Raw genomic sequence first — 25,761 nt, 5'->3', positions numbered from 1 at the left:
ACAACACAGAAAAAGAGAGGGCCGAGAGTTAAAAAGCCCCGGCCACGCAGTTAGCTGATAAAAGAGAGTTAATCCTCGCTGTGTGACGGGCCCGGGCGTCAGACTGGGCTCTCATGCAATCTGCTGGCTTTTGCTTACACTGTGCTGCATCACAGAGCATCACCTGGGCCTTTTGTGCTCAACCACAATGACACGGCATCAGATTTAGTTTGAGCCTGCTGTGTTTTTACTTTTTTTTTTTAATTTCCTACACTAGATGTTTTATTTTTTCCCCTTGTGCTCAGACTATTATTAGAAGAAAGAAGTAGAGGAACAGCTCCTTCCCTGAAATCTGACACTTATCTGACAGACTGCAGTGCAGGTTGGGCCCAGTTCTCTCTTACAGTATTTCTTTGCTGTATTAACGACCTCATAGGTTTAGATTTTGTCGACGGATCATTCTTATCTCTTATCACGACTTATATTTCTCTCTTTTGTTTCTACCAGCCACAGCAGCCCTGATATAACACATCTAAGACCCCTCTGGATCAAACGAGTGTAACATGCATGAGGCTGTCAGGTTTTATTTTTCAGATGCTTTTTGAGGTGAGCGTGTGCCGGCTCTAGGACCCAGCGCCTCTGTCTGGGCCTAACGCTCCCTCCCTCCTGCAGGAGCCGGGGCAGACAGCAGCGCAGTGCTACGACTCAGATGATGCACTCACAGCGGACCTGGCTGTTTTTCCTCTCCTCTCTGCTCCACTGTTTCCCTCTGGTCCATTCATCGGAGGGGTGGATCCCACTGCCCACCCGATAGGAACTTCCTGACCAAGGCACAGGCTGCAGTCGGCCTCCCCCTGTGAGGAGAGGAGAGGGACGGGGAGTTTTCAGGGCACTCTGGGCTGTTCTGTGAGGATCAGGAGAGGGATGGTGTCATTCTTTAAATAGAGAGAGGAAGAGGGAGACGCTCCGGTAGCATCCCTGAACCCCCCCCCTCCAGTCCTTTCCTCGACCCTCCCCTCTGTCTGGCTCACCCCACTAAGGTTTGTTGAGGGGTTCGGCGACCAGGAAACATGTCACAGACTAGGAGGAGCACACACACCCGGGTGAGTGTGCACAAGGTGTTGATACGTCCTGGTTGAAGTGAATGAATGGGCCGGACTGTGGTGCTGAAGTTAGTCCTGATTGGTGCGGCCATTGTTTCTGTTATGTCTGTCCGATTTGTCTCACTCACGTCAATGTCCACTTTGAATAGAAGGGTTTCGAATCCATTTCAGAGCTGCGTCTCTCCGGCTGAGTTGTCGCCCCTTTGTTCGCATCTCGTGCCCCCCCCCCCGGGTTCCACGCTGCTGCTGCTGCTGCTGTGGTGTTTGGGGTTCAGACCCCATGTGATGACTCGACTGGAGACGATGACACGACAGACAGGTGACGGGTCCATCAGGGTCTGTGTTATCGACCACAGGAGACTTCCTGTTGGTCACTGGTCTCTGAGTCAGGCAGCTTCCTTCTCACTGGGAGGGATGACATCAGTGTTTGCTACTCTTCTCAAAATAGTCCTCAGACCTTGAACTGTGTGAAATTAGCCTGAATCACACGATGACTTCTGTTAACACAACCTTCACGACAACATTCTAATGACTTTACTTTTTTCAAGAACACAAAGTGAGTCCACGAGCAGGCTGCCAAGTTCTATCAGCACCCTCCTCAGAGCGTGGCCCAGTGCAGCAGATGAGGCTACATGACAGATTCTTTATATATTTTTACATTCTTATTTAAGTTTCATAGTCAGTGTGAGCTTGCGTGTGTTGTGAGAGTAGAGTGGCACTAAATAATTCAGCACGCCCCTCTCGGCTCGGCTCCAGCACATGGCGAGCAGGTCGGAGCCATGCAAGCTCCAGCGAGGGAGACTCGTTCAGGACACTTCATTATTTTGTCATTTTAAAGTCGACAGTTATTATAAAACACAATGGATGTTTGAGTTCGAACCGGGGACAGGTGCGTTTACCTCGTGTTTCCTCCCTGAAGCAACACAAACCCAGGAATCCTCTCTCTCCTGAATCTGAAGCAATTTCATGCTTTTATAAAAGCCGACAAAGTTTGAATTAAAGATGTGACGGTGATGTGCAAAGACTCAAGGATGCTCATAACCAATTAAATGTCCCTTTCAGTGCTGGTTATGAATAATGAGGTAGGTTAATTAGACTTGAAGTAACTATGGGAATTTGGAAGATGTTTTATAAGAGAAATAAAGTTATATCACGGCTTAAACTTATGACCAATTAGTTTCCATTAGAATCCACCTTCATGTTTATTAGCTGAGAAGTTTGTTTTTCTTTACAGCCTCTTTAAGAACATTTTTCAGTGTCTGTGGTGGAGAAATGTAAATTGTAAATTATGCCCATTAAGACTTGACATCATCTCTGAGCTTATGGTTGAATATTTTCCGGGAAACCACGGTTTTCAAACCATTAAGGTTCTTTAAGTGGTTTTACAGGGGCCATAATATCACTGAAAACAAAACACTCTTTATGTGATCACATTCAAAAGTATACTCTACGTAGATTTAACATCTTTACCATCGGCAGTGTTGATGGCTGAGTGTTAAAGGCCTTTAGGGGTGTGGTTTAACCAGATTTTACAATTTTACTTCCCCCTCCAGGAAGCCACGTTTCTCCTATAAAAGACATATTGATGTGTTTCTGCTAGAATTGAAATATTTTCACTTGTCAGCCAGAGCCTTTTACTGCAGACAAAAGTCCCCCCCCCCCCCCTCTGACATCTTCTACCTTCATGCATGTAAACATGTAAAGGAGGACAAAAATATGATCTGTGTGAAGGATGTATAAACGTTTGGTGGACTTTAATTCTGAAGGTCATGTGAGATGTTTGCTTATTGAACACATCTTGGTGATTGTCATATTTTCCAGTCCAGAGAGCAAGGACAAGTTTTTAACTGTAAAATCGTAACACTTTTTTTTGAATCACTTTTAAAAGTCTCAACCTGAGCTGCAGAGATAATTCAATATATTCGTTGTTTGACTTTATTTTGATATTCAATTAACTGTAAAGTAATTTGCTCATTCTCAAAATCAAAGAATTCAAAGGACCTTGTTATTTAAACAAATAGATATGATGACTAATGGTACGATTTTTGTCTGAGATCATTTCCTTAATTGATCATTTTGATTATCTAACAGTATTTTATTGATTGCCCCACTTCCCTTTGGAGCATACCCAACCCATACTGGTATCTCTGATGAAAAAAGTGAATTTATCCTTCTCAATAATTGTATGTATTGATTTAAAAGTTATGTTTGCAAGTTCTCAATAGATCTAGTTGTTGTAGGAATAACATTGATTGGGTCATGTGAGGACAGACACCTGCAGCCGATGCAGCAGATTTGTGAACGACACTAAATAAACATCTTTATGCTGCTGTGTGTCTTTGCTTCACTTTTCTTTTCCGGTAACTGTTATTTAACCTTTGTGTTTAACAGCAACACACACACACACACACACACAGACACACACACACACACAGTCACAGTGTGTGTTTACAGTGAGCTCCAGGAGAGTGGGAGCATGTTCTCTCTCAGTAACAGTATCTGCTCCGCTCTGTCCTGTTCTGCTGAGTCACCTCCAGGTCCAGGACCTCACACTGTAAAGTGGGTTACGCTGGATTATGTGACCACAGACAGATTGCAGCAGGCGTTAATTTGCTTCTGTGGAAACGTGTGACTGTGCAGATTGTTCCGCACACACCAGGATTTGCTTTCTGAGGTCTCAGGGTGTTGTTGCTATGGAATTGTCTTCACAGAGCTATGAGCCAGTCGTCCTGCAGAAGCGTGTGTTGACATTTACAGAGTGGACATTCAGGACAAGGCCTTGCTTTCACTTTTCCTCGTGTCCTACACAGCTCACTGGGCCTGAATGACACTGAAGCTACTTTCTGTCCTATCACCACCCCCCCCCCCCCCCAGAAGCTGGTCAGTGTGTACCTGAATGACATGCTCCGATAAAAGCGTCTTTCATTGCAAATGTCCTCTGAGCACCAACAGTGTCATGTGATGCTTTGTGCTGTATAATATCCCTGTATCATATTCTGTATCTCACGCTCTGACTGTCCTGCAGAGGAAAGTGTGTTTGCTTCTCCACGTCAAGTGTTTGTCTAATTAATACTTTCTCACTGTGAAGCTGTGGAAATACTAATAATATAATGGGACGTGATTGTAACTTAGTTTCTGAGGCAGCTTTTGGAAACTTTAAACTGGAGATGTTACGATACAAGCACTGGAAATGTCTCTGATACGGCTGAAACTGCCGGGTCGGGCTTTGGCAAGTACTCCAACCTGTTCACCAAACCTATAACATGTCTTTAAAGTTTATTATGAGTATATATCAAATCACTCAAGCACTGTGTTTAGAAGAAAACTAAACTGTCCTGATTATTGATTCCTTTTTGTTTCTCCTCTCGTCCCACCCAGACCACGAGCAGCGGCAGCAGCAGGATGAGCTCGGACGGGGGCGGGCGGCCCGTGAAGGTGGGCTCCCTGGTGGAGGTGATCGGGAAGGGGCAGCGCGGCACGGTGGCGTTCATCGGCACCACGCTCTTCGCCTCGGGCAAATGGGTGGGGGTCATCCTGGATGAGGGCAAGGGCAAGAACGACGGCACGGTGCAGGGCAAACGCTACTTCACCTGCGAGGAGAACCACGGGATCTTTGTGAGACAGTCCCAGGTAACTGCAGAGATATTCATCAGACGCTTTCAAGAAATATGAAGTCAGACAGTGTGTGTTGTGTTTGAGAGCTCAGGAAGGAGTCAAGGGTTTTAAGCTGAGTCATGAGGATGATCTGTTGTGTTTTTACAAATCACAACATGTCACATTTCCTCCCGCTTCAAGTGAGAGAAGCTTCAATCAGAAGATGGTGCTGTCTTCTCCACCTTCAGTCCCTCGAGTCCACCTCCAAGTTCTCTGTTGTTAGGTTTCTTTATTCTGTGATATGTTCTTTTCAGGTTGATATTATATTTGACACAGTGGGTTGTGTGGGGGTTGATATCTTTCCTCTGCTGTCTGCATGGGATCAGCATTGTTCCACTGCTTCAGTGTTTTGATCCAAAACAACTCTGTGTTCTGTGTAAACACCGGATTCTCTGCTTATTTAAATCCTCCTGACACTTCAGGGACTTTCAGACTAATGTTGTATCTCCAAACTTGAATCACTCTGACTGTGGTGGAGTTAGATTGTTTTGAAAATAGCAGATGAGACCTTTTGGTAAACACACACACACCTGAGTGAAGCTTATCAGACACACTGAGTTTTTTTTAATGAATTAGTTCAAGTTGTTCTTACATGAAAGGATGAAACCATCGATGCACCTGTCAGCCAGTTAATCAGGTATAGACATGCATTCCCTCACACACGAGGGTAAGCTTCAGTATTGATTAGGTATTATATTACTAATCCCCTTACATCATGTCTCTCACTTAACTTAAGAGCGTTTGCCCCTGACTGTCCCTCAGGTGCACTTGTGCAGGTTGCATCATCAAATGAGCCAATTTAGTTTTTTTTGCTGCTCCCCTTTTAACATCTCACTTCCTCGCCGTCCAACTCTGCTGATGGATAATATTGTTGGCAGCGAAAGACTCTCCGATGTTTTTGAAAGACGTCTAAATCTGTCTCGCTGTCTGTCTCTGTCCCAGATCCAGCTGGTTGATGATGGAGCGGACACCACGTCCCCAGAGACACCGGAGCCCGGCACCGGCAAAGTACCCAAACGAGGTGAGGACACACACACACACACACACACACACACACACACACAGTCAGATGATTTTTGTCCTTGGTCATCACCCAGGACTAGATTTCAGTTTTCTGTAGGTGTTCAAACAGTGAGACGTCTCTAAATCTGTGTCCTTTCAGAAAATACAAGTGTCCTCAGGGACGTGCATGTAAAGTTTCTTCATGTTTAACCTTTACGTTTATCCGACTCCATGTTGAAAATCATGTGGAAATCTTAGTCTGAGCTGGGAACAGTTGTTTTAATGACATTTATATGAAAGTGACCAGGATGCTTAATATCTCATCAACACACTGATAATTTCATCTTTCCTCCAGTATCGTCTTCAGGGACAAACAAATGAATTAAAGATCATTCAGCAGTTTTCCACAGTTCAGTCAGATTTGTATCCGTGTTGACCATCCGGTGAAAACACAATAAATCATGTCAGCTTCGCCTGCACCCGGATCTCACTGGGACTTTGCACCTTTTTGTAGAGGATGATAAACACAGATTGTGATACGAGGATTGTTCCCTGTTTATCTCCTCAGAGATCCTGGAGACGCCCAAGTCCACCAAACTGGTGAGTCAGATAAACCATGTGATGTAGCACCGTGTTCCTTCTGCAGGGAAACCCGGAGCAGAGACCCACACACACATTACCTCTGTCTTTGTGAGGGTGCTCGTTGATAGAATGCATTCCCTCGCCCCTCAACCTTCACTTCTACATCTACAACACCTCATAACAGCCCTAACCTCAACCTTCCTCTAACCACAGCCAAGTATTAACCTTCAAACAGCCCTGAGTGTCAGAAAGAGAGGACCAGCTAAGAGTGCTTGTATTCCAGACATGTCCTACACTGTCACAATAACTATGTTTACATGGACACCAATTTTCCACCTATTGATGTTTTTCAGAATAAGACTTTGTTTTAATTATTGTTTACATGAGTTGTGAATAGAGAGAGTTTAGTCTAGTTAGGACTCAGAGTGTTACAGCCGCTACCGGACATGTCCTCAAGCTGTTGGTAACTTCTATAAGTCGCAAATTACTATGAAAACTTGTGATTGATGTTTTATTGTGATTAAGGAGTATACATGTCTGTGTAATGTGACTTTGGTCGGATACTCCAGGTTTTATTATTGTTTATTCTTGAGTTTCACCTTATTCAGGTTAAGAGGATCAGAAAATGACGCTACTGTACCTACACACACACACACACACACACACACACACACACACACACACCGTCATATCTAAAGCGAAGATAACGCAGTGTGTGCCTGTTGTATAAAAGTTTACCATTAAATATTTGTTTTGAAGGCAGTTCTTGTCTGACACTGACGTACACTCTACAGCTTAGAATTATTACTTTACAGTACAAAAGGGTAATATATACATACACCCTTTATATACAGTCTACACATACACCTAAATATTATTCTGTATCTTTTATGACCCTATGCGATGCAATTAGTGGAGCACTTCCTATTCTTCCTCTTCCTCCTCCTCCCCTCCTCCGTACCTTTTTAAAAGCATTTCAACTTAAGTATTGAAACATAAACTTCCAACTCTAAATACCACAACTTTATAAAAAAACATTTTCTTTAAAAGAACCTTTAATTTGTTTGTTTCTCGTCTGACCAGAAGAGGGCAGTGTTTACAAACAAATGGACTTTTGGCTCTGTATTGTAAAATCAACTGATGATGTGACCTAATTTGTGGCTCCGACCACTCAACAGCCTCGGCTGCTCTAAAACACCCATCAGCTTTATAATGACTCTCTCAGGTGCTCGTTCATTCAGGTCATTTGTTGGATTTGTCTCTAACATGTCTCTGTGGCTCCCGGGTCTGAAACCACAATAGATTCTTTCTGTTCTGGACAGACATTTTGAAACAGAATTAAGTATTTTGGGTAAACACAGTCACAGCTTGAGGAGTCAGGGACATTTTTATTATGTTTTCTTTTTTTCAAACTAATAAAGATTGGCTTTATATTTGACCAGTTGTTCATGGGTGTAAACATCATATTTTAATTATCTTTATCACTTAAATTATTTGACCAAATTCTTAAAGGAAAGTGATGCTGAGTCACTGCGGCCTGGACGATGTTATTAACCTTCAGTTTGGTTTAATCCTAAATTAGACCAACGATCTTTCTATCCACATAAAACAATCTAATTAATATTATAAAGCATTTTGTTCCTTTAAGTTTTCATGAAGAACACGAGCTTTTTATTTTAGTTTGACTGTAACAAGTAAAGAAAATCAAAAGCAGTCACTGCAAAGATTACTGTAGAGACATTGATTTACTGTGTTGAGTATTTTAGAAGGAAAAACCCGAATGTGTGTCGTATTGATATAAAGAAGCTTTGTGTGATTAAAAAAACATGTTTATCACGTTTCAATAGGATTTCACTTATTTATGGTTTGTGTGAAAATGAGCTGAAGGAAGAATGTGAGTGAGCCAGAAAAGTGTTTGTCAAAATATATACTGACCTGTATATTTGACTGGGATATGAGCACCGTCCCACCACACCCCCCCACCCTATCGCCTGCCGCATGTCACTGACAAACTGGACCTTTAACCCTCACCCTCCCTCCTTCCCTTCTCTCCTTCCCTTCTTTCCTGCCCTTCTTTTCCTTCCCCTCCGGTCGCGCAGCGAGGAGTGAAGCCCAAAAAGGTGCTGCATGTTTCTCTGACCTCGGTACAGTGGTGATGTGATGAAGATGACTGTCTGTGGCTCTGATTGGCCTCTGTGCTGCATGGCAACAGGGCCTCGCCCCTCATTTACCCATGAGTCCTCTCAGCTCACCGCACCTCCATCCCCCCCCCCCCGGCCCCGTCACAATAACTGCTCTGTGTTCATGTGAGAGTGAATGGAGCGCCGGTGGAGAGAAGGTTGATGCCCGTGTTGTGCATAGTGTCACGTCCACTTGACCTCTGTCACCTCACCGGCTCAGCTCAGTGTCCGTCTGCTTCCTGTGCATTTAACAGCATGTTGCAATCACAGTGAAATGGACACAAATGGCTCTGTGGTCATGGTTCCTAAATTCCCCGTGTCATACAGACGCAGGTTTAATTAACTGTAGTTTTATTGGTTATAAGACACCAGCAGTGATGTTCTGAGAGGAGGTTCTGGTCGGTTCCCTGATCATCGAGAGTCTGTAACGTAAACAAGTGTCTGTGAAGGTACCGAAGGTTTCTGATGAGATATTTAGAGGCTTTGGGAGATGGTTAGAAAAAGCAGCTGAAGGCTTCACTGCACACGTTTGTTTCCCCATAGGACTTGTTCCCTCTTGTGATTTCACACCAGTTAAAATGACTGGTTTCACTGGTGATAATCAGCCTCTTGACAAGTGAAAATGCTAAATATACCATTTACGCTCCTCCTCAATGTGTGAGGATGAGCTATGTTAAGTGTATGTGTCATCGTGAGTTTAGTATTTTTGACTGTGGTTAGTAAGATTTCACATTACTAACATCCTCAGAGACGTATTTATCAGTTAATCGTAAATATATCTATATCTATATATAAATATATGAATAATACAAAAATATGTATCGTTAACTTCAGCCCAAGTTTGAAGCCTTCGTCCTATCATGTTGAATTTCGTCTCCTTTGGGAAAAATCTGTATCACTCAGGAAATCTATTTATAGTTTGTTATTGTTGCTCTACTGCTGAAAATTTGATATAGAAAGGGTGTAGCATAAAAATCGTTGTTTAGATACAGCCAAACATTTTATTTAGTTTTTGTAAAAATGTGAGAACATCAAATTAAAGCATGAGCAGTGGATGTTTGGTGATTTAAGTCTGAGTGACTTGGACGTTTCATGTTGAGCCACGTGAGGAATCATCAGGCTCCGATGCTCTTTACCCGTCTTCCTCTTCGGTCTAATGCACACAGACGTTCTTCTGCTGCACTGTAGGAAATGTCAGATGGTGGCCGAGGTGAAATGAGCTCCTCCCGCCTGCGGAGATCCGACCTGCAGAGTAAAGATTCCCTGTCAGCTCGCGTCTGCTTGATCGTCTCCTGCTCTGCACACACGCTCTGCAGGGGTTTCATAATATTCAACATTATGGAAGAATAAACTCTCCCTTTAAAATTGAGTGTTTCGCCATAAAGTGAAAGCACGTTCCTCATTTCATTCCACTTTAAATCCACTAGTCCGTGGATTTTAATTTTGGTTTCAGCACCAGATTGACACACACTCGTGAACACTAGTCCCCTGAATGTGTTTGATCAAGATCCATGAATCACTGGCTTCTGTGAAAATGTCAAAAGATAACATTTCACACTGTTAAAGAAAGTGCTGAATAAAGAAGTTCCTGCATCCGACACAAAATATATCAGATTATCTGGTTTTAAAATGTTTATTTCCATGCCAGTGACGAGTCAAACGTCTCTGATCTTACACCTAAATACCAAGTTTTTTAAATACTGTGATGAACTGAAGCTGAACTGAAGCTACCATGTTGGGTTTTGCTGCGTTGCTGCTTCTTGGGCAGTAATTCGATTCCTTTTGTCCGGAGTGAGGCTGCAGAGCAGTGACCTCGGAGGCCGTGATCCTCACTGTGTGCGCTGGGGAAGCAGAAACCTGATACAGCTCCACCCGTCCCATCATCCTCTCTGGCTGCCTGTCTCTCTCTCTCTCTCCCATTACTCGGTGTGGTGGAGGAAAGTGGGGATTACAGAGAGTGATTAATATTTGAACAGGACAGATTTCCCTGCAGCTGCTGTGTAATGGATACACAAACCCTTTTTCCTTCTGGTTCAGCAGCTCAGACGCTGACGTCACTTTGGTTTTCCTTATGATAAACCCCCGACTTTGATTTGTAAATGATAATTTGTTAATGAATTACTGTTGTTCATATATCCTCTTACACAGAAACCGTACACCGCCTGTGTTTACTACAGCCGTACTGAGTTTCATCACAAACTACTTCTGCCCATTTTCATGTTCATGACGTCAAAGTATTTGGGTTTAGAGCTCGTAGCTAATCAGAGTATCCTCACTGAATTAATCCTCTTATATCCCCCGCTCCTCCTGCTGAGCTGTTGGTGTAGGGAAGCAGATTAGTGGAGCTGAGGAAGATATGACGATAGCTACTCAAATGATCCAGGCTTTTTAGGAATGGTATCACCCATTAAATCACTTTACTAAACTAGAAACCTCTTGAAACTCATTGGACAATAATCGGTGTCACTTCTAAAGCCCAAGAAGTCCATTGTGTTTGAGTCTTAATCGTGTCTCACTGCATTTGGGCAATAAGAGCATTTTCATGGTGGGAATAGAAATGTGTCAAACATCAGAGGGGATTCTTCCCTCTGAAGTCTAGAGCTTTGATTTGCTTCCCAGAGATTAGATTGTTTTCAGCAATGGTTTTACGAACCAGTTCAAACAACTGGTGGACTGATTGCTATCGTGCTTGTAGCTGTTCTGAAAAGTCGCTCTTGATCCTGATTGGTCTGATTTCAAAAGCCTGTTGTTATTAGGGAGTGATGAGACGTGGTCAAGGTGTAAATATGGAGACACAAGGGTTGCACGCTTTTAGCCAATGGTAGGAAGTCACCAGCGTTTTTAAAATCAAGAAAGATGGAATCTTAAAAATATGTAATTGATAAAAATTACAGAAACCATATGCATCTTGAATCCTCTCTTTGTTTTATGATGAACCCTGTTAGGAGCAATCTGCAAGTGCTGCTAGGCGACGGAAAAGGCTTGCATCAGTTGCTGCTCATTTCCCCCTCTCACCTCTGTTTACAACCCCCCCCCCCCTTCTGTCTCACATACTCAGACACACACACACACACACACACACACACACACACACACACACACACACACATGCTGTCACCCTCCCCTCCCTGTCTGTCTGTGATAGAGGTGGTGATGAGCGGGCGAGCAGCAGCAAGGGAGGGGAGAGGAGGAAGAGGAGGGTGCACAGTGATGTAATGCAGGAGCAGGGGACTGGCTGGGCTCGACAATCCACAATAAGCAGAGTGGGTGGGGGCGGAGGTTAGGGGAGGCGAGGCGTCTCCCACGAACAGTAGCAGGTCGGGGGCTTGCGGCACGAAGATGTCAGAGCCCTAATTGGAGCATAAAGGAAAAAGGGAGGCACCGAGCGAGGGCTCTCCGGCAAACGGATTATGAGAGGAACAGTGAGAGAGGACACAGAGGAGGACGAGAGCGGGAGGAAGGGACGGACACAGGCAGGGAGGGCGAGCCTGGGAAAAGGAAAATCACAGCGGCCATTTGCACAACTGCAGCTTCTGAGGCTGAGCGGCTGCCTGTCTGTCTGAATGCTCGGCTGGAGCTGTCTGTCTCTCTGTCTCTGAGGATCGAGCATCTCTGCCTGATTTATCCCCTGTGTGTGTGTGTGTCTGTGTGTGTGTCTCTCTGTGACTCTGTTGTGTGTGTTGTGTGTCTTCTTCTCTTGCAAATATGATGAGACAGACTCCTGCACCCCGGAAGGTACAGAACTCCATATGATCGTCCTCATCTGTTGGGATATTGTTGCTGTTGTTGCTGTCACCCTTCATTTCGATTGGTTGGCAGAGCTGCTGTAAAGGTCACGCTTGAAGTTTCAGTTAATCCATATTTCGTGCTTGGTCGTTCCTGTCTGGGGATATTTGTGATTCCCAGTGTGGAAGTAGGAGTGCTCCTGCAGCTCTGTTTAGATCTCTGTGCTCATTTCTGCTAATTCAGTGCTTTATTTGCTGAGTTATTTCATTCCTTTCCATGTGTCTGCAGGAGATTGTTTTGTATTTCTATCTTTTAAGTGTCTTCATGGTGCAGAAGCTGCTCTCTGCCTTCATCAGATCCCCCCCCCCCCCCCCCTCGCTTGCAGATGTAGCAAACAGGCTGATGCCAGTGGAGTGTGGTTCATTCTGTAGCACAACACTACGGCTTAGGAGGCAGCCCCGATCTTATTTTGGTACAGCTGTTAGCTCGGGCTAATTTCTGCTGAATGGACCAGTGCTAATCCAATAAAGAGCGATAACGAGCCAGAGCGATGGGCGTTCCTGAGGAGAGGCAGAGAGAGAGAGAGAGGGAGAGAGAGAAAGTAAAAGGTAGAAGAGAAGAGAGACGGAAGAAACAAGTGACAGACATCAGATCTTTTTTTACATGAATGGAACAAGTGTCTGAAGGTATACAAATATGTAATGAAGAAACAAACCATCCTCAGCAGGTCCAATAAGTAGCTATAGCAGATCTTATCTTCTATAATGTTGCAGCTCTAATATGAACAAAACGAGAGCGATTAAAAGCCTCATGAGATGAGATAGTTCTGTCAACTGCTGTGGAAAGTAAAATTAATTTTCATCACATTTAGTAAACTCTAATAAATTGTTTCACACAAAAGTAATTTTACCATTTTTAGCAACTTGTAGGTTTTATTTCTGGCTGGAACATTTATACAGAGAAATAATAAATATTATATTGTGGGACAATCGCTGAGCATAAAAAAACATAGTTGAATATGGAAAGATTTCATAAGCCTCAAGATTGTTTACATTTCCATTTGATTATTAGTAAATATGAGTTAAAAGGAAGCATAACCAGAAAGAGTTGTGTTTTTCCATCTTCTCAGATTCACTGCGTTAGGGTTAGGGTTCCTCTCATCCTCAATGGGTTTAATGTAAACCCTCCTCTCTGCTATTTGATTAAAACAATGTAATCCAGGTCTGCTGCACAGATTCTACAGAGATTAGACGAGAACAAACTGTGGATGTTTCCCACTGGATTTGAAAATCCTCTCATCCTGTCGCCTGGTTTGTCTGGAACACGCGACACAGCCGCAGAACAAGTCGTTATCCCTGCGCTGTCTAGTGTGCACAACAGAATTTGGACCCTGATGAACCGGATCTTCCTCTTCCTCGTTTCCCAGAGACACAAAGCCGTCATTTAGGTCACAGCGGTCGTACCAGCGTCCATGTTGATACTGAGGGTTCTGGTCACATGGGTGGAGGGGATGAGGCAGAGGAAGATCAGCAGGGATGTTGCATGATGATGGATTCAGCAGTTTTCATCAACCCATTTTGTGCTCTTGTCTGTGATTTCCCCTTTTTTAAATATGAACTCTGCCTTGAATCACTAATTCTGGCTGCTTGTTTCCTTCCCTTCCCTCTCCTCCCTCTCTCCTCCTTCACTGCCCTTTGACCTTTCCCTCCTTCCTCTCCTCCTCTATCTCTCCTCCTTCTCCTCCTTCTCCTCCTTCTCCTCCCCAGACCACGGCCAGAAGGCCCAAGGTGAGCCGATAGTCTTCAACATCATCATCATCAGGGCTTCACATTTCTATTAGTTAGCATTATTTATGTGTTGCGATTATTGACTCACTTCATGCAGCTGTGTGTGTTGTGTATGTGTGTATGTGTGTATGTGTGTGTGTGTGTATTTTCATTAGACGATCATTAGTTATTTAATACACAGTAAACTGCAGCCTCACACATTTATAGTGTGTCCTCATCAGATTCTATCTCTCATGTGTTCGTCATGTGGTTTTAATTTGATTTAACATTTTTCTTTTGGCTTATAACTCTAGTAAAGATGCTTTTTTTTAGTTTTTGGGGGTCATCATGGAGGTCCATCGAAAGTAAATCATCTAAAAACATGGCTAAGAAAAGTACATCACTGTAAATATCAGTTTGGTGATTTCTTAAATATAAATTAATATTCTTCAAAATGTTAACAGCATCCTAAATATGTCAGGAAACAGTATCCTGGTTAATGTTATAATCATGATATAAAACCACCAGGTCTCTCCATGATCCATGTAAATGTGATATCCTGAATCAGAGCAAAACCAGGATCAGAAATCATATTGGATGAGACACATGCAGCAGAGGAGAGAGAGAGATGATCCAGTTTTACAGGAAACAGCTTTTAATCACAACCCGGTGTTGAGAGCAGCCGTTAGCGTGGAGAGGAGGACCTCCATCATGGCCTCCATCATTCAACAGCCTTTTATACTCTGATCTTTGTTAGGAGTCCAGTTGTTACTCATCACCGTCTGTTTGCTCGGCTCTTCCAGCAGCCCACCCGCCCGGCGGGGGGGAAGGGGGCTGCGTCCGGCTCGGCTTCGGCCTCGGCCGGAGAGATGAGCAGCAGCGAGCCCAGCACGCCGGCCCAGACGCCCCTGGCTGCTCCCATCATCCCCACCCTCCACTCCCCGGGGAGACCTCAGGCCCCCGTGCCCAGCAAGGTCAGTGTCCAGACTCACAGGGTGTGTTCACACTGCATCTGACTCAGATCTCATGTTGGACCTCAAGTGTGAAGAAGGAAACGCAGCTTGTCGGTGAATAAAAACTTACATCTGCCAGAAACTGGGAAAATACTGAGTAAATAAGGGATTTCTTTAAATATATGAGACGTCTAACTTAACACCTGCTGAAGATAACTACATGCAGAGGAATGAAACATGGTAATGCCATTTGACACCAGCCGTGATGGAGGAGTAAAATCAGATGTGACATATTTTGTCTATAGCTTCTTTAAATATACATTCTTTGACACAGCTGTCGGTTCATGTTCACGTCGTCCTGAGGACCTGTCGAATCAGAGAAGAAGCTGGAGGCCTCGACTCCATAACGTCTCTCAAAATAGATTCCTGTGGATTAACAGATTATTTGTTTCATATCTAGTTCCCAGATTCTGTCCTTAACTTGAAAAGTTCAATGTCATTGTTTTGTTTTTATCATCGATGTATTTAACAGAGTTGTTAGAACGACAGAAATCATCTGAAGAGACAAATGTATAGTTTGGTTTCATCTGCAGAACCATTTAAATTATTGTTTTCTACTAATATTACTGCAATTAGCTAATTATAATCTGTAATATATTTCCTATAATATGTGATTAATATTTAATATATGTATAGTATGTCTAGTGTATATATTGAAATGACGAGGGCCTGAGGAACACAGAAAGTACATACTTATATCAGTTACTAAAAAATATGATATTTAAAGTTACAATAAGTTGAAGTGCTTAAAAGGAAGTGAGGTTGAATTCTAGAGGATGTGTGAACTTCGACCTTTCTGGTTCCTCTATCTGAAATGAGCCCGACCCTCAGTGGATGAAGTGATTAGTTCTCAGCTCCGTTGATCCTCATTGTCTCTGAGCTCTTTGTTCATCGGGAACACAGCTTGAATCTCTCGTGTGTCGTCTGAGCTGATGGTAGAGACAAGACGCGTCACATGAATATAAATATATGATATGGTGTTGAAAGATATAATCCATCTGATTTGTATCCCCCCCCCTCAGGAGGATGGCACTATGGAAACACAGGTGCAGTGATGCAGTGTGAAGTTTGGCACTTGAGCTTGAAGTGTTGTTTTTCCTCTCTAACATTTTAACAAGCTGTAAAAAAGGTGTGAGTGTTGGACTCGTGCTGTGAGGCTGTTCCGTCACATGCAGAGTGACTTCACATCTACAGCAGGGTGGAATGAAGACCTCCTGCTAATTGCTGTGTGGTTTATATGTGTGTGTCTGTCTGTGTGTGTGTGTGTTTATTTAAGCACATCTTATAAGTGCATCCTCTCCGGTTCAGGCATGTGTGTGTCTTCTCCTCTCTACAGGTGAAATTAAAGCTTTGTAACACGTGAAGAGACATGAAGACACTTTCATGTTTCAAAGAGAAAAACCTGAGGAATGTGAAAGTGAAACGATTAAAGGAAAATATTAAAATAGAAAATGGAGCAGGGTCAAAGCTTTCACTTCAATAACTTGTGATTATGTCAGTTTCCTGCACCTGCCATATATGGTCACATCAAATTTAAATCCAACACAAATCCTCCATTTTCAAATGCCGTCCTCTCCTCCCTATGGGCGTCACACAGGAGGAGGAGGCCCTCCGTGGTCAGGTGAAGGACCTGGAGGAGAAGCTGGAGACGCTGAAGATGAAGAGGACGGAGGACAAAGCCAAGCTGAAGGAGCTGGAGAAGCACAAGATCCAGCTGGAGCAGCTGCAGGAGTGGAAGACCAAGATGCAGGAGCAGCAGGCCGAGCTGCAGAAACACCTGAAAGAGGCCAAGAGGGTAAGAAGCTGCAGGTGATGAGTGGACGGGTGGTCGAGGTGGAGTGATGAAGACGTCAGTCGAGGGTTGTAAATGGCTCCACAAAAAAAAAAACTGATGATGAGATTAAAGCTGATGAATATGAGGGAAAATAAAACCAGAGCACATAAAACTAAATAAATACTTACCAGAAAAATACACATCACAAATTTGTGTTTCAAGAAACTTCTTGTTTTTCATATTATACAAGATTTATTTTCATGTTTTGAATGATTTATTTTGTCAAGATTACACTGATTACAAATAGCTGTTACTATAAACATTTTGTAATAACAACAAATCACTATTTTGTTCCATATTTAACGTTGATTGTTGCATATTTAGTCATTAATGTGATTTCATAGAGAAAAACCTCGAGATTTAAAACTGAAAAAGTTTTCTTTTAGCGTAAACAGATATTTAGAGAATGTATTTAACAGTAACAAGTAGTTCTCATGTAGTGATAGGATGCTGGATACCTGGATACAAATATTTAGATAATTTGTGCTTTTCAATGTGTTTAATTTTGAACACAAGTAATAATGTTTTTAATCCAATAATGTGAGTTATTACATTCAATTAATATGGGACAAAGCCACATGAATAAAGTTATTTGAAGACAAATGGCAGATCAGCCTTTCACAGCCATTCAGCAACAGCAGGAAAACAAATATATTTCCACCCTTTTAAATGAAGAATTAAAAAGGTGTTTCTATGACTCCTTCCTGTAGGAGGCGAAGGAGGCGATGGAGGCGAAGGAGCGCTACGTGGAGGAGATGTCAGACACTGCGGATGCCATCGAGATGGCCACGCTGGATAAGGAGATGGCCGAGGAGCGAGCCGAGTCTCTGCAGCTCGAGGTCGACTCCCACAAGGAGAAAGTGGACGAGCTCACCATGGACCTGGAGATCCTGAAGCACGAGATCGAGGAGAAAGGTACCGAGGGGAGTTCAACTGGTCTCTTAATGGGAAGAGGGGATTCGTGAGAGACATGTTGATCATGAAGAGGAACATGAAGAAACATCAGATCTCCTGCGTTTGTTTTATATCAGTTGTTGTCATTATTTTCAGAAAACATTGTACAAGGATAAAGTCGATGAAGGTGTAAGTGTGTGACCTTGTGACCTTGTGTCTCTGTCTCAGGTTCAGATGGGGCAGCCTCCAGTTACCATGTGAGACAGCTGGAGGAGCAGAACGGCAGATTGAAAGAAGCTCTGGTCAGGTGGGTTTCACCTTCATCCTCTCCTCCACTTCTCCACCGGGGCCACACCCACACGCCCGGCTGTCACTCACGATGCTTCTCACTCTCATTGACTCAGGATGCGAGACCTGTCGTCGTCCGAGAAGCAGGAGCATCTGAAGTTGCAGAAGCAGATGGAGAAGAAGAACGTGGAGCTGGACTCTCTGAGGAGCCAGAAGGAGAAGCTGCAGGAGGAGATGACGGTGGCGGAGAGGACCATCGACGAGCTGAAAGAGCAGGTCGGCCCCCCCCCCCCCGCTGTGCGATCACACAGTGACAGCTTTGCAGTGACTGAATGACTGAGCTGACGGTGTTTGTGATTCAGGTGGACGCAGCCCTGGGAGCGGAGGAGATGGCCGAGACTCTGGCCGAGAGAAACCTGGACCTGGAGGAGAAGGTCAGGGAGATGAGGGAGACGGTCACGGACCTGGTGAGTGTGAAGAGACACCGAGCGACAATACGTTTCATCTAAAGATCAAAATACATCAATCAAAATACATCAATCAAACCCCCCCCCCCTAGTCCTATATGTATTTACAGGATGATGCCAAACATTATTAAAGTTTGCTGACTCGTTTCATTATTGATATGGACCCGAATCAGCATGTTCTGCCGTCTAGTGTTTGTTTAATTATTGAGTTGACCTTGATCAGAACAACTGAGTCATAGTGGAATTTTGAGATATTTCACCTTAAATAAGAGTAGCTGAGACCTGTACTTCCTCAAATGACCAGTTGAGGGCGGTAAACATTTTTCCAAGGAGTTCATGGTCTCAGTCTCTAGTTTCAAGTTTTTGTAGATTCTGGTCCCAGACTAAGTCATCACAGCACAGATGAGCATCATGAAGCAGGACTGTGGAATCGGACTACATTCATGTTAGGAAGGTGTTCCTAATAAACTGACACCTGAGTGTTCAGGGTGAGCAGTGATGACGTCAGGGCCACTTACAGAAACCAGATGATCTCTGGAGCTACCAGACAGAAACACCACACTCTGCTGAACTCTGACCTTTATCCAGTCAAAGGTCATCGAATGATTTCATCAACGTTCTGACCGCGTGTGTCCGTCCCACAGGAATCGATCAACGAGATGAACGACGAGCTTCAGGAGAACGCCAGAGACACGGAGCTGGAGCTCAGGGAGATGTTGGACCTCGGGACATCGAAGGTCCGAGAGTCTGAGAAACGAGTGGAAGCCGCTCAAGAGACCGTCGCAGATTATCAGCAGACGATCACCAAGTACCGCGAGCTCACCGCTCACCTGCAGGTACAGGAAGGAGTCACACAGTGGGATCATACAGGGTGTCACTGGACTCGCTCTCTCTCTAATCTGCCTGTTCCTCTTGGCTGCAGGAGGTGAACAGGGAGCTGACCAGCCAGCAGGAGGCGTCAGCCGAGCTGCAGCAGCAGGCACCGGCTGAGATGTTCGACTTCAAGATTAAGTTTGCAGAGACGAAGGCCTACGCCAAGGTGAGAAACTGTGACAGCTCTCAGGAGAGTGACCACGTGAAATATAACTCAGGACCAGACAGAGAGTCCTTCCTGCTCGAGAGCGTTTACACCCAGAGTGAGCTGAGAGCTGTTTCCCTCTGTCTGTGTCCAGGCCATCGAGATGGAGCTGAGGAAGACGGAGGTGGGCCAGGCCAACAGACACGTGTCTCTTCTGACCGCCTTCATGCCCGAGTCCTTCCTCCGGCACGGTGGAGACCACGACTGCATCCTGGTGCTGCTGCTCATCCCCCGGCTCATCTGCAAGGTAAAGGCCGCCATGACGGGTCCGTGAGGAGGAGGAGGAGGAGGAGGAGGAGGAGGAGGAGGAGGAGGAGGAGGAGGAGGAGGAGGAGGAGGAGGAGGAGGAGGAGGAGGAGGAGGAGGAGGAGGAGGAGGAACGGGGGAGAACTGAAGTCGGAGGGACGACAGAGAGATTGTTTCTAGATTTAAAAACGATAATGTCGAGTTACAGAAGATCCTATTTCCTCAAATCTCTGTATTTATTTGTCCTGGATCCGATTTTTACATGAATATAGAAAGTGTCATTTACCGTCACTCACTTTTCTGTTTGCTTGTGGTTCAAGTTTCTGTTTCTTCACCCTGTGATCGGTGTGTTCAGGCTGAGCTGATCAGCAAACAGGCCCAGGAGAAGTTTGACCTGAATGAGAACTGTGTGGAGCGCGTGGGGCTGAGAGGAGCCGTCGGGGAGCAGCTGAGCTTCGCCGGGGGTCTGGTCTACTCCCTCAGTCTGCTGCAGGCCACGCTGCACAAATACGAGCAGTGAGTGTCACTATGTGTTGGTCTATATTTACTTTTGTGTTGCTGAATTAATCCAAACAGTATACATTCCAAGTAGTATAAGTTAAACGTACTTATTTTGTCTCAACTCATCCAACTCTCTTCATTTTCCAGTTTCTCCAGTTTTGAGCACAAGACACAAAGATTACTCTTCCTCACGTTGTGTCTATGTGTGTTTGTTTGTGTGTGTGTGTGTGTGTGTGTGTGTCTGTGTGTGTGTGTGTGTGTGTGTCAGAGCCCTGTCTCAGTGCAGCGTGGACGTCTATAAGAAGATCGGCGCTCTGTACCCTGAGATGAGCGTCCACGAGCGATCGCTGGACTTCCTCATCGACCTGCTGCACAAGGATCAGCTGGACGAGACGGTGAACGTGGAGCCGCTCACCAAGGCCATCAAGTACTACCAGCACCTGTTCAGCATCCACCTGGCAGAGCAGAGTGAGGACTGCACCATGCAGCTGGCCGACCACATCAGAGTGAGTCACAACACAACCGACAGGCTCAGAGAGGAAAAACAACAACGGGAAATGTTTATTCTACTTTCTCTGCTTCCTGTTTTTGAGTTGTGCTTCTTTTAAAAAAACCATTGTGTTCATGTGCAGTTTACCCAGAGTGCCTTGGACTGCATGGCGGTGGAGGTCGGTCGGCTGAGGGCCTTTCTGCACGCGGGTCAGGAGAAGTCCGACCTCGCCGTGCTGCTCAAAGACCTGGAGACGTCCTGCAGCGACATCAGACAGTTCTGCAAGAAGATCCGCCGCCGGATGCCGGGGACCGACGCTCCTGGGATCCCGGCCGCGCTCCACTTCGGACAACAGGTAACCCCCCCCCCCCCCCCCCCCTGCAAACAAACCTCTTAACTCTCACATTTATGTTTCGTTTTTTTTGTGAAGATATTAGGTCAAAACTCAAATTCCTGGATTTCATTCTGTGTATTTCTTTTGATGTAGAATGGAGGATTATTAATTGGAAATGATTCCTCTTCCCCCCCGCTGAGAATGTTCTCCACACTGACTTGTGAACCCCCCCCCCACCCCCCTGCAGGTGTCGGACATCCTGTCAGACTGCAGGAAGCACCTGACCTGGCTGGTGGCCGTGCTACAGGAGGTGGCAGCAGCCGGAGCTCAGATGATGTCTCCTCTCGGGGAACAGGAGGGGCTGGCCTCCGTCAAACTGGAGGACGTGGCCTTCAAGGCAGGAGAACAGGTTCGTGTGTCACATGGTGGAACACTGAGGAGAACAATGAAGGCCACGTCCATGATGAGACAGATGATCTTAAATCTTTGACCTCACTCTTCAGATCTATGGATCTCAGGGCGCCAACCCCTACGAGTATCTGCGGCAGTCCTGTGGGATGGTCATCGCCACCATGAACAAGATGGCCACCGCCATGCAGGAGGGAGAGTTCGACTCCGAGAAGCCGCAGAACAAGGTGACTCCTCGTGGAGACGTGGCTCCGGGGGGGGGGGTCGGGGGGGGTGTGCTCGGTTCTGTTAAAGCAGGGATGTGACTTTCTTCTTCTCTGTCGTGTCCCAGAATCCTCCGCCTGTGGAGGTGCGAGCGGCGGCTCTCCGGGCAGAAATCACAGACGCAGAGGGACTGGGCATGAAGCTGGAGGACAGAGAGACGGTCATCAAAGAGCTGAAGAAGTCCCTGAAGATCAAGGTAGAGAGAACCAGAGGAATTCAAAACTCTCTCAGTCTTTCAGTCATTCTGTGTTAAATCATCCAAAGTGTGATCGCCTCAAAGCTCCAGAAAACCCAGAGCAATTCCTACTCCCAGTCTTTTCTCTAATAAACCAAAGGATTAGCTGATTGGTGCTGAAGAGAACTTGTGAATGAATCAGCACTGAGACAGGATCAATGTTTGTGTTCCCAGGGCGAGGAGCTGAGCGAGGCCAGCATCCGCCTCAGTCTCCTGGAGAAGAAGCTGGACAGTTCGTCCAAAGACGCAGACGAGCGCGTCGAGAAGATCCAGACGCGACTGGACGAAGCTCAGACGCTGCTGAAGAAGAAAGAGAAGTGAGGAGGAGGAGGAGGAGGAGGAGGAGGAGGAGGACCTCGTGAGGAAGATCCACAGCAGAGACGTGGACAGCTGCCTGACGCTCTTCTCTTCTCTCCTCTCCACAGGGAGTTCGAGGAGACGATGGACGCCCTGCAGGCCGACATCGACCAGCTGGAGGCCGAGAAGGCGGAGCTGAAGCAGCGAATCAACAGCCAGTCCAAGATGACCATGGACGGGCTGAGGGGAACCGGGCCGTCGGGAATCGCCTCCATCGTCACAGGAATAGCAGGAGGTGAGTGGAGGAGTGGATTCATCGTTTATTAAACCCTCAGTTTGATCAATCCACAGTAAAAACGAACACCCATTTAATTATTTATCACCGTTTTAACTCAAACTTTTCAAATGTCTCCTGTCGATGGTAACAAACACTGACCTCCTCTTTGTCCACCTTCATTTTAATCTCTCACCTTCTGCAGAGGAACAAAAAGGTATTAATGTCTGTCACTGATGCTGCATGAGCCGTGAGAAGTGAAAGGTTTTGCATGACTCAGCAGTTACTCGTTTCCACACGCATGTTTGACTCAGGGAATCTGCCGGTCATGATTAGGACTGAATAAAGAAAGTCCGATGGGATGAACCATTCGGCTCCAGTGTCATACTGGGCAGTTTGATGGTGAAACATGTGTTGAATGTAATGACGCCTGCAGAAACCCTGTTATCACATCATTAAGTCTGTTTCATGTAAATATTATATTCATCTGTGTTTTGTCACGTGCACGATCTCCTGCTGCATGTTCTAATGTCTCAGGCACAAATATCAGACATTATTATGTAATTTATATTATTTATTTATTATTGACCTAATATTACTGAGCTTTAACAACTCGATCACTTCTGACGATTACTAATTAATCAGCTTATCATATGTTTAAATGTAAAATCCTTGATTTTCAAAGTGAAGGGAATAAGATATAATTAACTGTGAAGGTTAAATATGATATAAACAGACAAAGAGAAGCTGTGTGGTTTTCCCTGCATGTGACCTTTGACCTCTTGAGATCTAGAACCTGAACCTGTTCTCCTCCTCAGCCAACTTGATGTCCGGCGTCACGTCGGCTTCAGGCGTCCAGGTGATCGACTCCCCGCTGCTGAGTCAGCAGATCGAGGCTCAGAGACTCTGCATCAAGCAGCTGAAGAACGACAACAACAGACTGAAGGTATCGAACATCTCCTGTTCTCTCTGACCAGGACACACACACACGAGCAGTCTGACTCAAATCACGTGGACTCGTCTTCTCAGCCGAGAGAGGGAAACTGACTCCAGATCCATGTTTACTGAGTGTTCCATGTTCCTCTCTCTCTCTCTCTCTCTCTCAGGCGGAGAAGATGCGCGCTCAGCTCGCCGCTCTGCCACCGCTCCACGTGACCAAGCTTCCCTCTGGAGACGGGGCACGTCCCGAGGTGCTCTCTAGCGCCCTCTACCGCAAGACCGACCAGCTGCTGGAGACTCTGCTGCAGATGAGCGCCAACGTCAAGGTGGTGGACGTCACGGGGAAATCTCCAGGTGGGAAAAGATTTATCATAATAATCACTTTTATATTTGTGCTCTTGTTAATGTCGTCTCGTATTTTAGCGCTTGTGGTTTTAAGTTTCTTTTCCACGACCTCATCGCTGTGCTTTTATTATTTTTTGTTTATAAATATGCAAACAGGGTTAAGCTCTTCAACTGTGTTCAATTAAGTGTTGGTGTAGAAATGTTGTATTCTATTTATTTGTGGCTTTCTACTATTTGTAGTTGCCATTCAGAAATGTCGATTTTTTGTATTTTTTTTTCAATTTTTCGATAAATTTCATTTTTAAGACAATCAGCTCATTAATTCACCGATTTTCAGATTTTAGAGAAATACAATAACTGTGTTAAGTCTGTCAGACACGGAGCTGTCAGTCATCTTTGTTATCACGTGTGTGTATTCTGTGAATGATGTGTTAACTTGTGGTTATTTTGTGTTGTGCAGTGACACCGAGCGCTCAGCTGCTGGAGCAAACGGCCAGACTCCAGTCTCTGAGTGACACGCTGGGCCGACTGAAGGTGAGACACTCACTGTCTGATGTCACACAGAACACATGTGGTGACTCAGCTGCAGCTCAGCCTGATGGTTCCTTAACATCTCACCAGTCAGCGTCATGTGAGGCAGTAAAGTTTCTGTGTTCTCTCTCAGGACGAAGTGGCCGAGCACGTGGTCCACCACCAGCCTGGAGCTCGAGTGACCTCCGACTTCGCCACGTTCCCGTCCACCTCGTTTGTAAAGGTAAAACAGAAGCTCTGAGGATCGAGGATATGATCTAAATTGTAGAAATAATCTTAAATGATTCAGGTAACATTGATATAAACCGTGTTGAGTCGTTCACCTTCTCTCGTCTGAGCTGATGTTCTGTGTTTCAGGCGAAGGAGGAGAAGCAGGGCGACACGGTGCTGGTGGGTCGGGTCATGGTGCCGTGTCTCCGGGGTCAGGAGCAGGTCCACCGCCTCGTCCTGTCCCAGTCTCAGCTGCACCGAGTCCACAGTCTGCTGAGGACCTAAACACCCCCCCGCCCCGCCCCGCCTGCTACACCAACGCCCCCCCGCCCCCAACCCCGTCATCATCCGCCAAACCGCCTCACACAGGGTCCGAGTCTCGACCCGTTTAGGATCAGGATCATTAGAATCTAAATAATTAACTAATTAATCAATTTACTGAAATAGTGTCCACTTTGATGATGACCTCAATGGTTCCAATCTTTTCTCTGCTTTCTGCTGTTATACATAAATATTTAGGAAATCAGTTACTTAGACATTTTGTCAACAGAACAATCAACAGAACAACAACATTAAGATTCATTCTGAAAGGAAATCGTAGGCCTGACTTATATCTTTAATTGTCAAAATACTAAAGGAAACTCCCCTGAAGACAAATATTTATTTTGAATATCACAAATTTTACTTTATTTAAAACTTGGAAGTCTAAGTAAACTTGTGCTTTGGACTGCCGCCCTGAACTCTGTGGATCACAGACCTGAGAGATGATCATGACCGAGACGTCTGAAGAGTGAAGAACCTGCTGATCTCTGATCTGCTGCATGCTGCCCACGTCACTGCATCCTCGTTCTGGCTGTTTACTGGTGGAGTCTGGGCTCCGGTGTGGAACCTGTGGTTTATCTCCAGCTGGATGTGGCTCCACCTTCCTCTGTTCAACTACTGTGTACATTTTTATAACTCCACTGTCTAAAAGGGAAAGAGATCCAGATCAACTGGATGTGTGGGTTTAGAGTCGTGGTCGTTTTCCCTGAGGTTTTATTCACTTTATTTGTCTGGAGAACTGGGATGTGACTTTTATTCCTGCACAAACATGAACTAATGAAGAGAACGAGAGTTTGTGT

At 45.1% G+C, this 25,761-nt stretch overlaps 1 protein-coding gene across 1 annotated transcript; it reads left to right on the top strand.

The window, feature by feature from the left end:
- Window positions 1-683: 683 nt before the first annotated feature.
- On the top strand, window positions 684-24,925 carry dctn1b (dynactin 1b). Its single transcript, XM_053435280.1, has 29 exons — window positions 684-1,082; window positions 4,461-4,712; window positions 5,679-5,757; window positions 6,307-6,338; window positions 8,420-8,464; window positions 12,218-12,235; window positions 13,993-14,013; window positions 14,799-14,966; window positions 16,603-16,800; window positions 17,550-17,754; window positions 17,962-18,040; window positions 18,138-18,297; window positions 18,384-18,488; window positions 19,133-19,324; window positions 19,411-19,527; window positions 19,661-19,813; window positions 20,168-20,328; window positions 20,582-20,819; window positions 20,946-21,158; window positions 21,385-21,546; window positions 21,641-21,772; window positions 21,877-22,005; window positions 22,219-22,361; window positions 22,470-22,636; window positions 23,434-23,561; window positions 23,722-23,908; window positions 24,360-24,433; window positions 24,564-24,653; window positions 24,788-24,925. Exons 1-29 carry the CDS (start codon window positions 1,050-1,052, stop codon window positions 24,923-24,925), a joined length of 3,819 nt encoding a protein of 1,272 aa, XP_053291255.1. The 5' UTR covers window positions 684-1,049.
- The last annotated feature ends 836 nt before the right edge of the window (window positions 24,926-25,761 follow it).

Source organism: Pleuronectes platessa, chromosome 11 (genome assembly GCF_947347685.1).
Source record: "Pleuronectes platessa chromosome 11, fPlePla1.1, whole genome shotgun sequence".
Taxonomy (NCBI): Eukaryota; Metazoa; Chordata; class Actinopteri; order Pleuronectiformes; family Pleuronectidae; genus Pleuronectes; species Pleuronectes platessa.
Note: the sequence above shows the minus strand (reverse complement) of the source record. Positions and strands in the feature narration are given on the sequence as shown.

Bases quoted from the DNA above. Each gene is read 5' to 3' on its own strand.
- dctn1b (XM_053435280.1), top strand. From the start codon at position 1,050: ATGTCACAGACTAGGAGGAGCACACACACCCGG. The intron at 18,489-19,132 runs GTGAGTGTGAAG...TCCGTCCCACAG, and splicing joins GGGAGACGGTCACGGACCTG to GAATCGATCAACGAGATGAA. The intron at 21,547-21,640 runs GTTCGTGTGTCA...CTCACTCTTCAG, and splicing joins CCTTCAAGGCAGGAGAACAG to ATCTATGGATCTCAGGGCGC.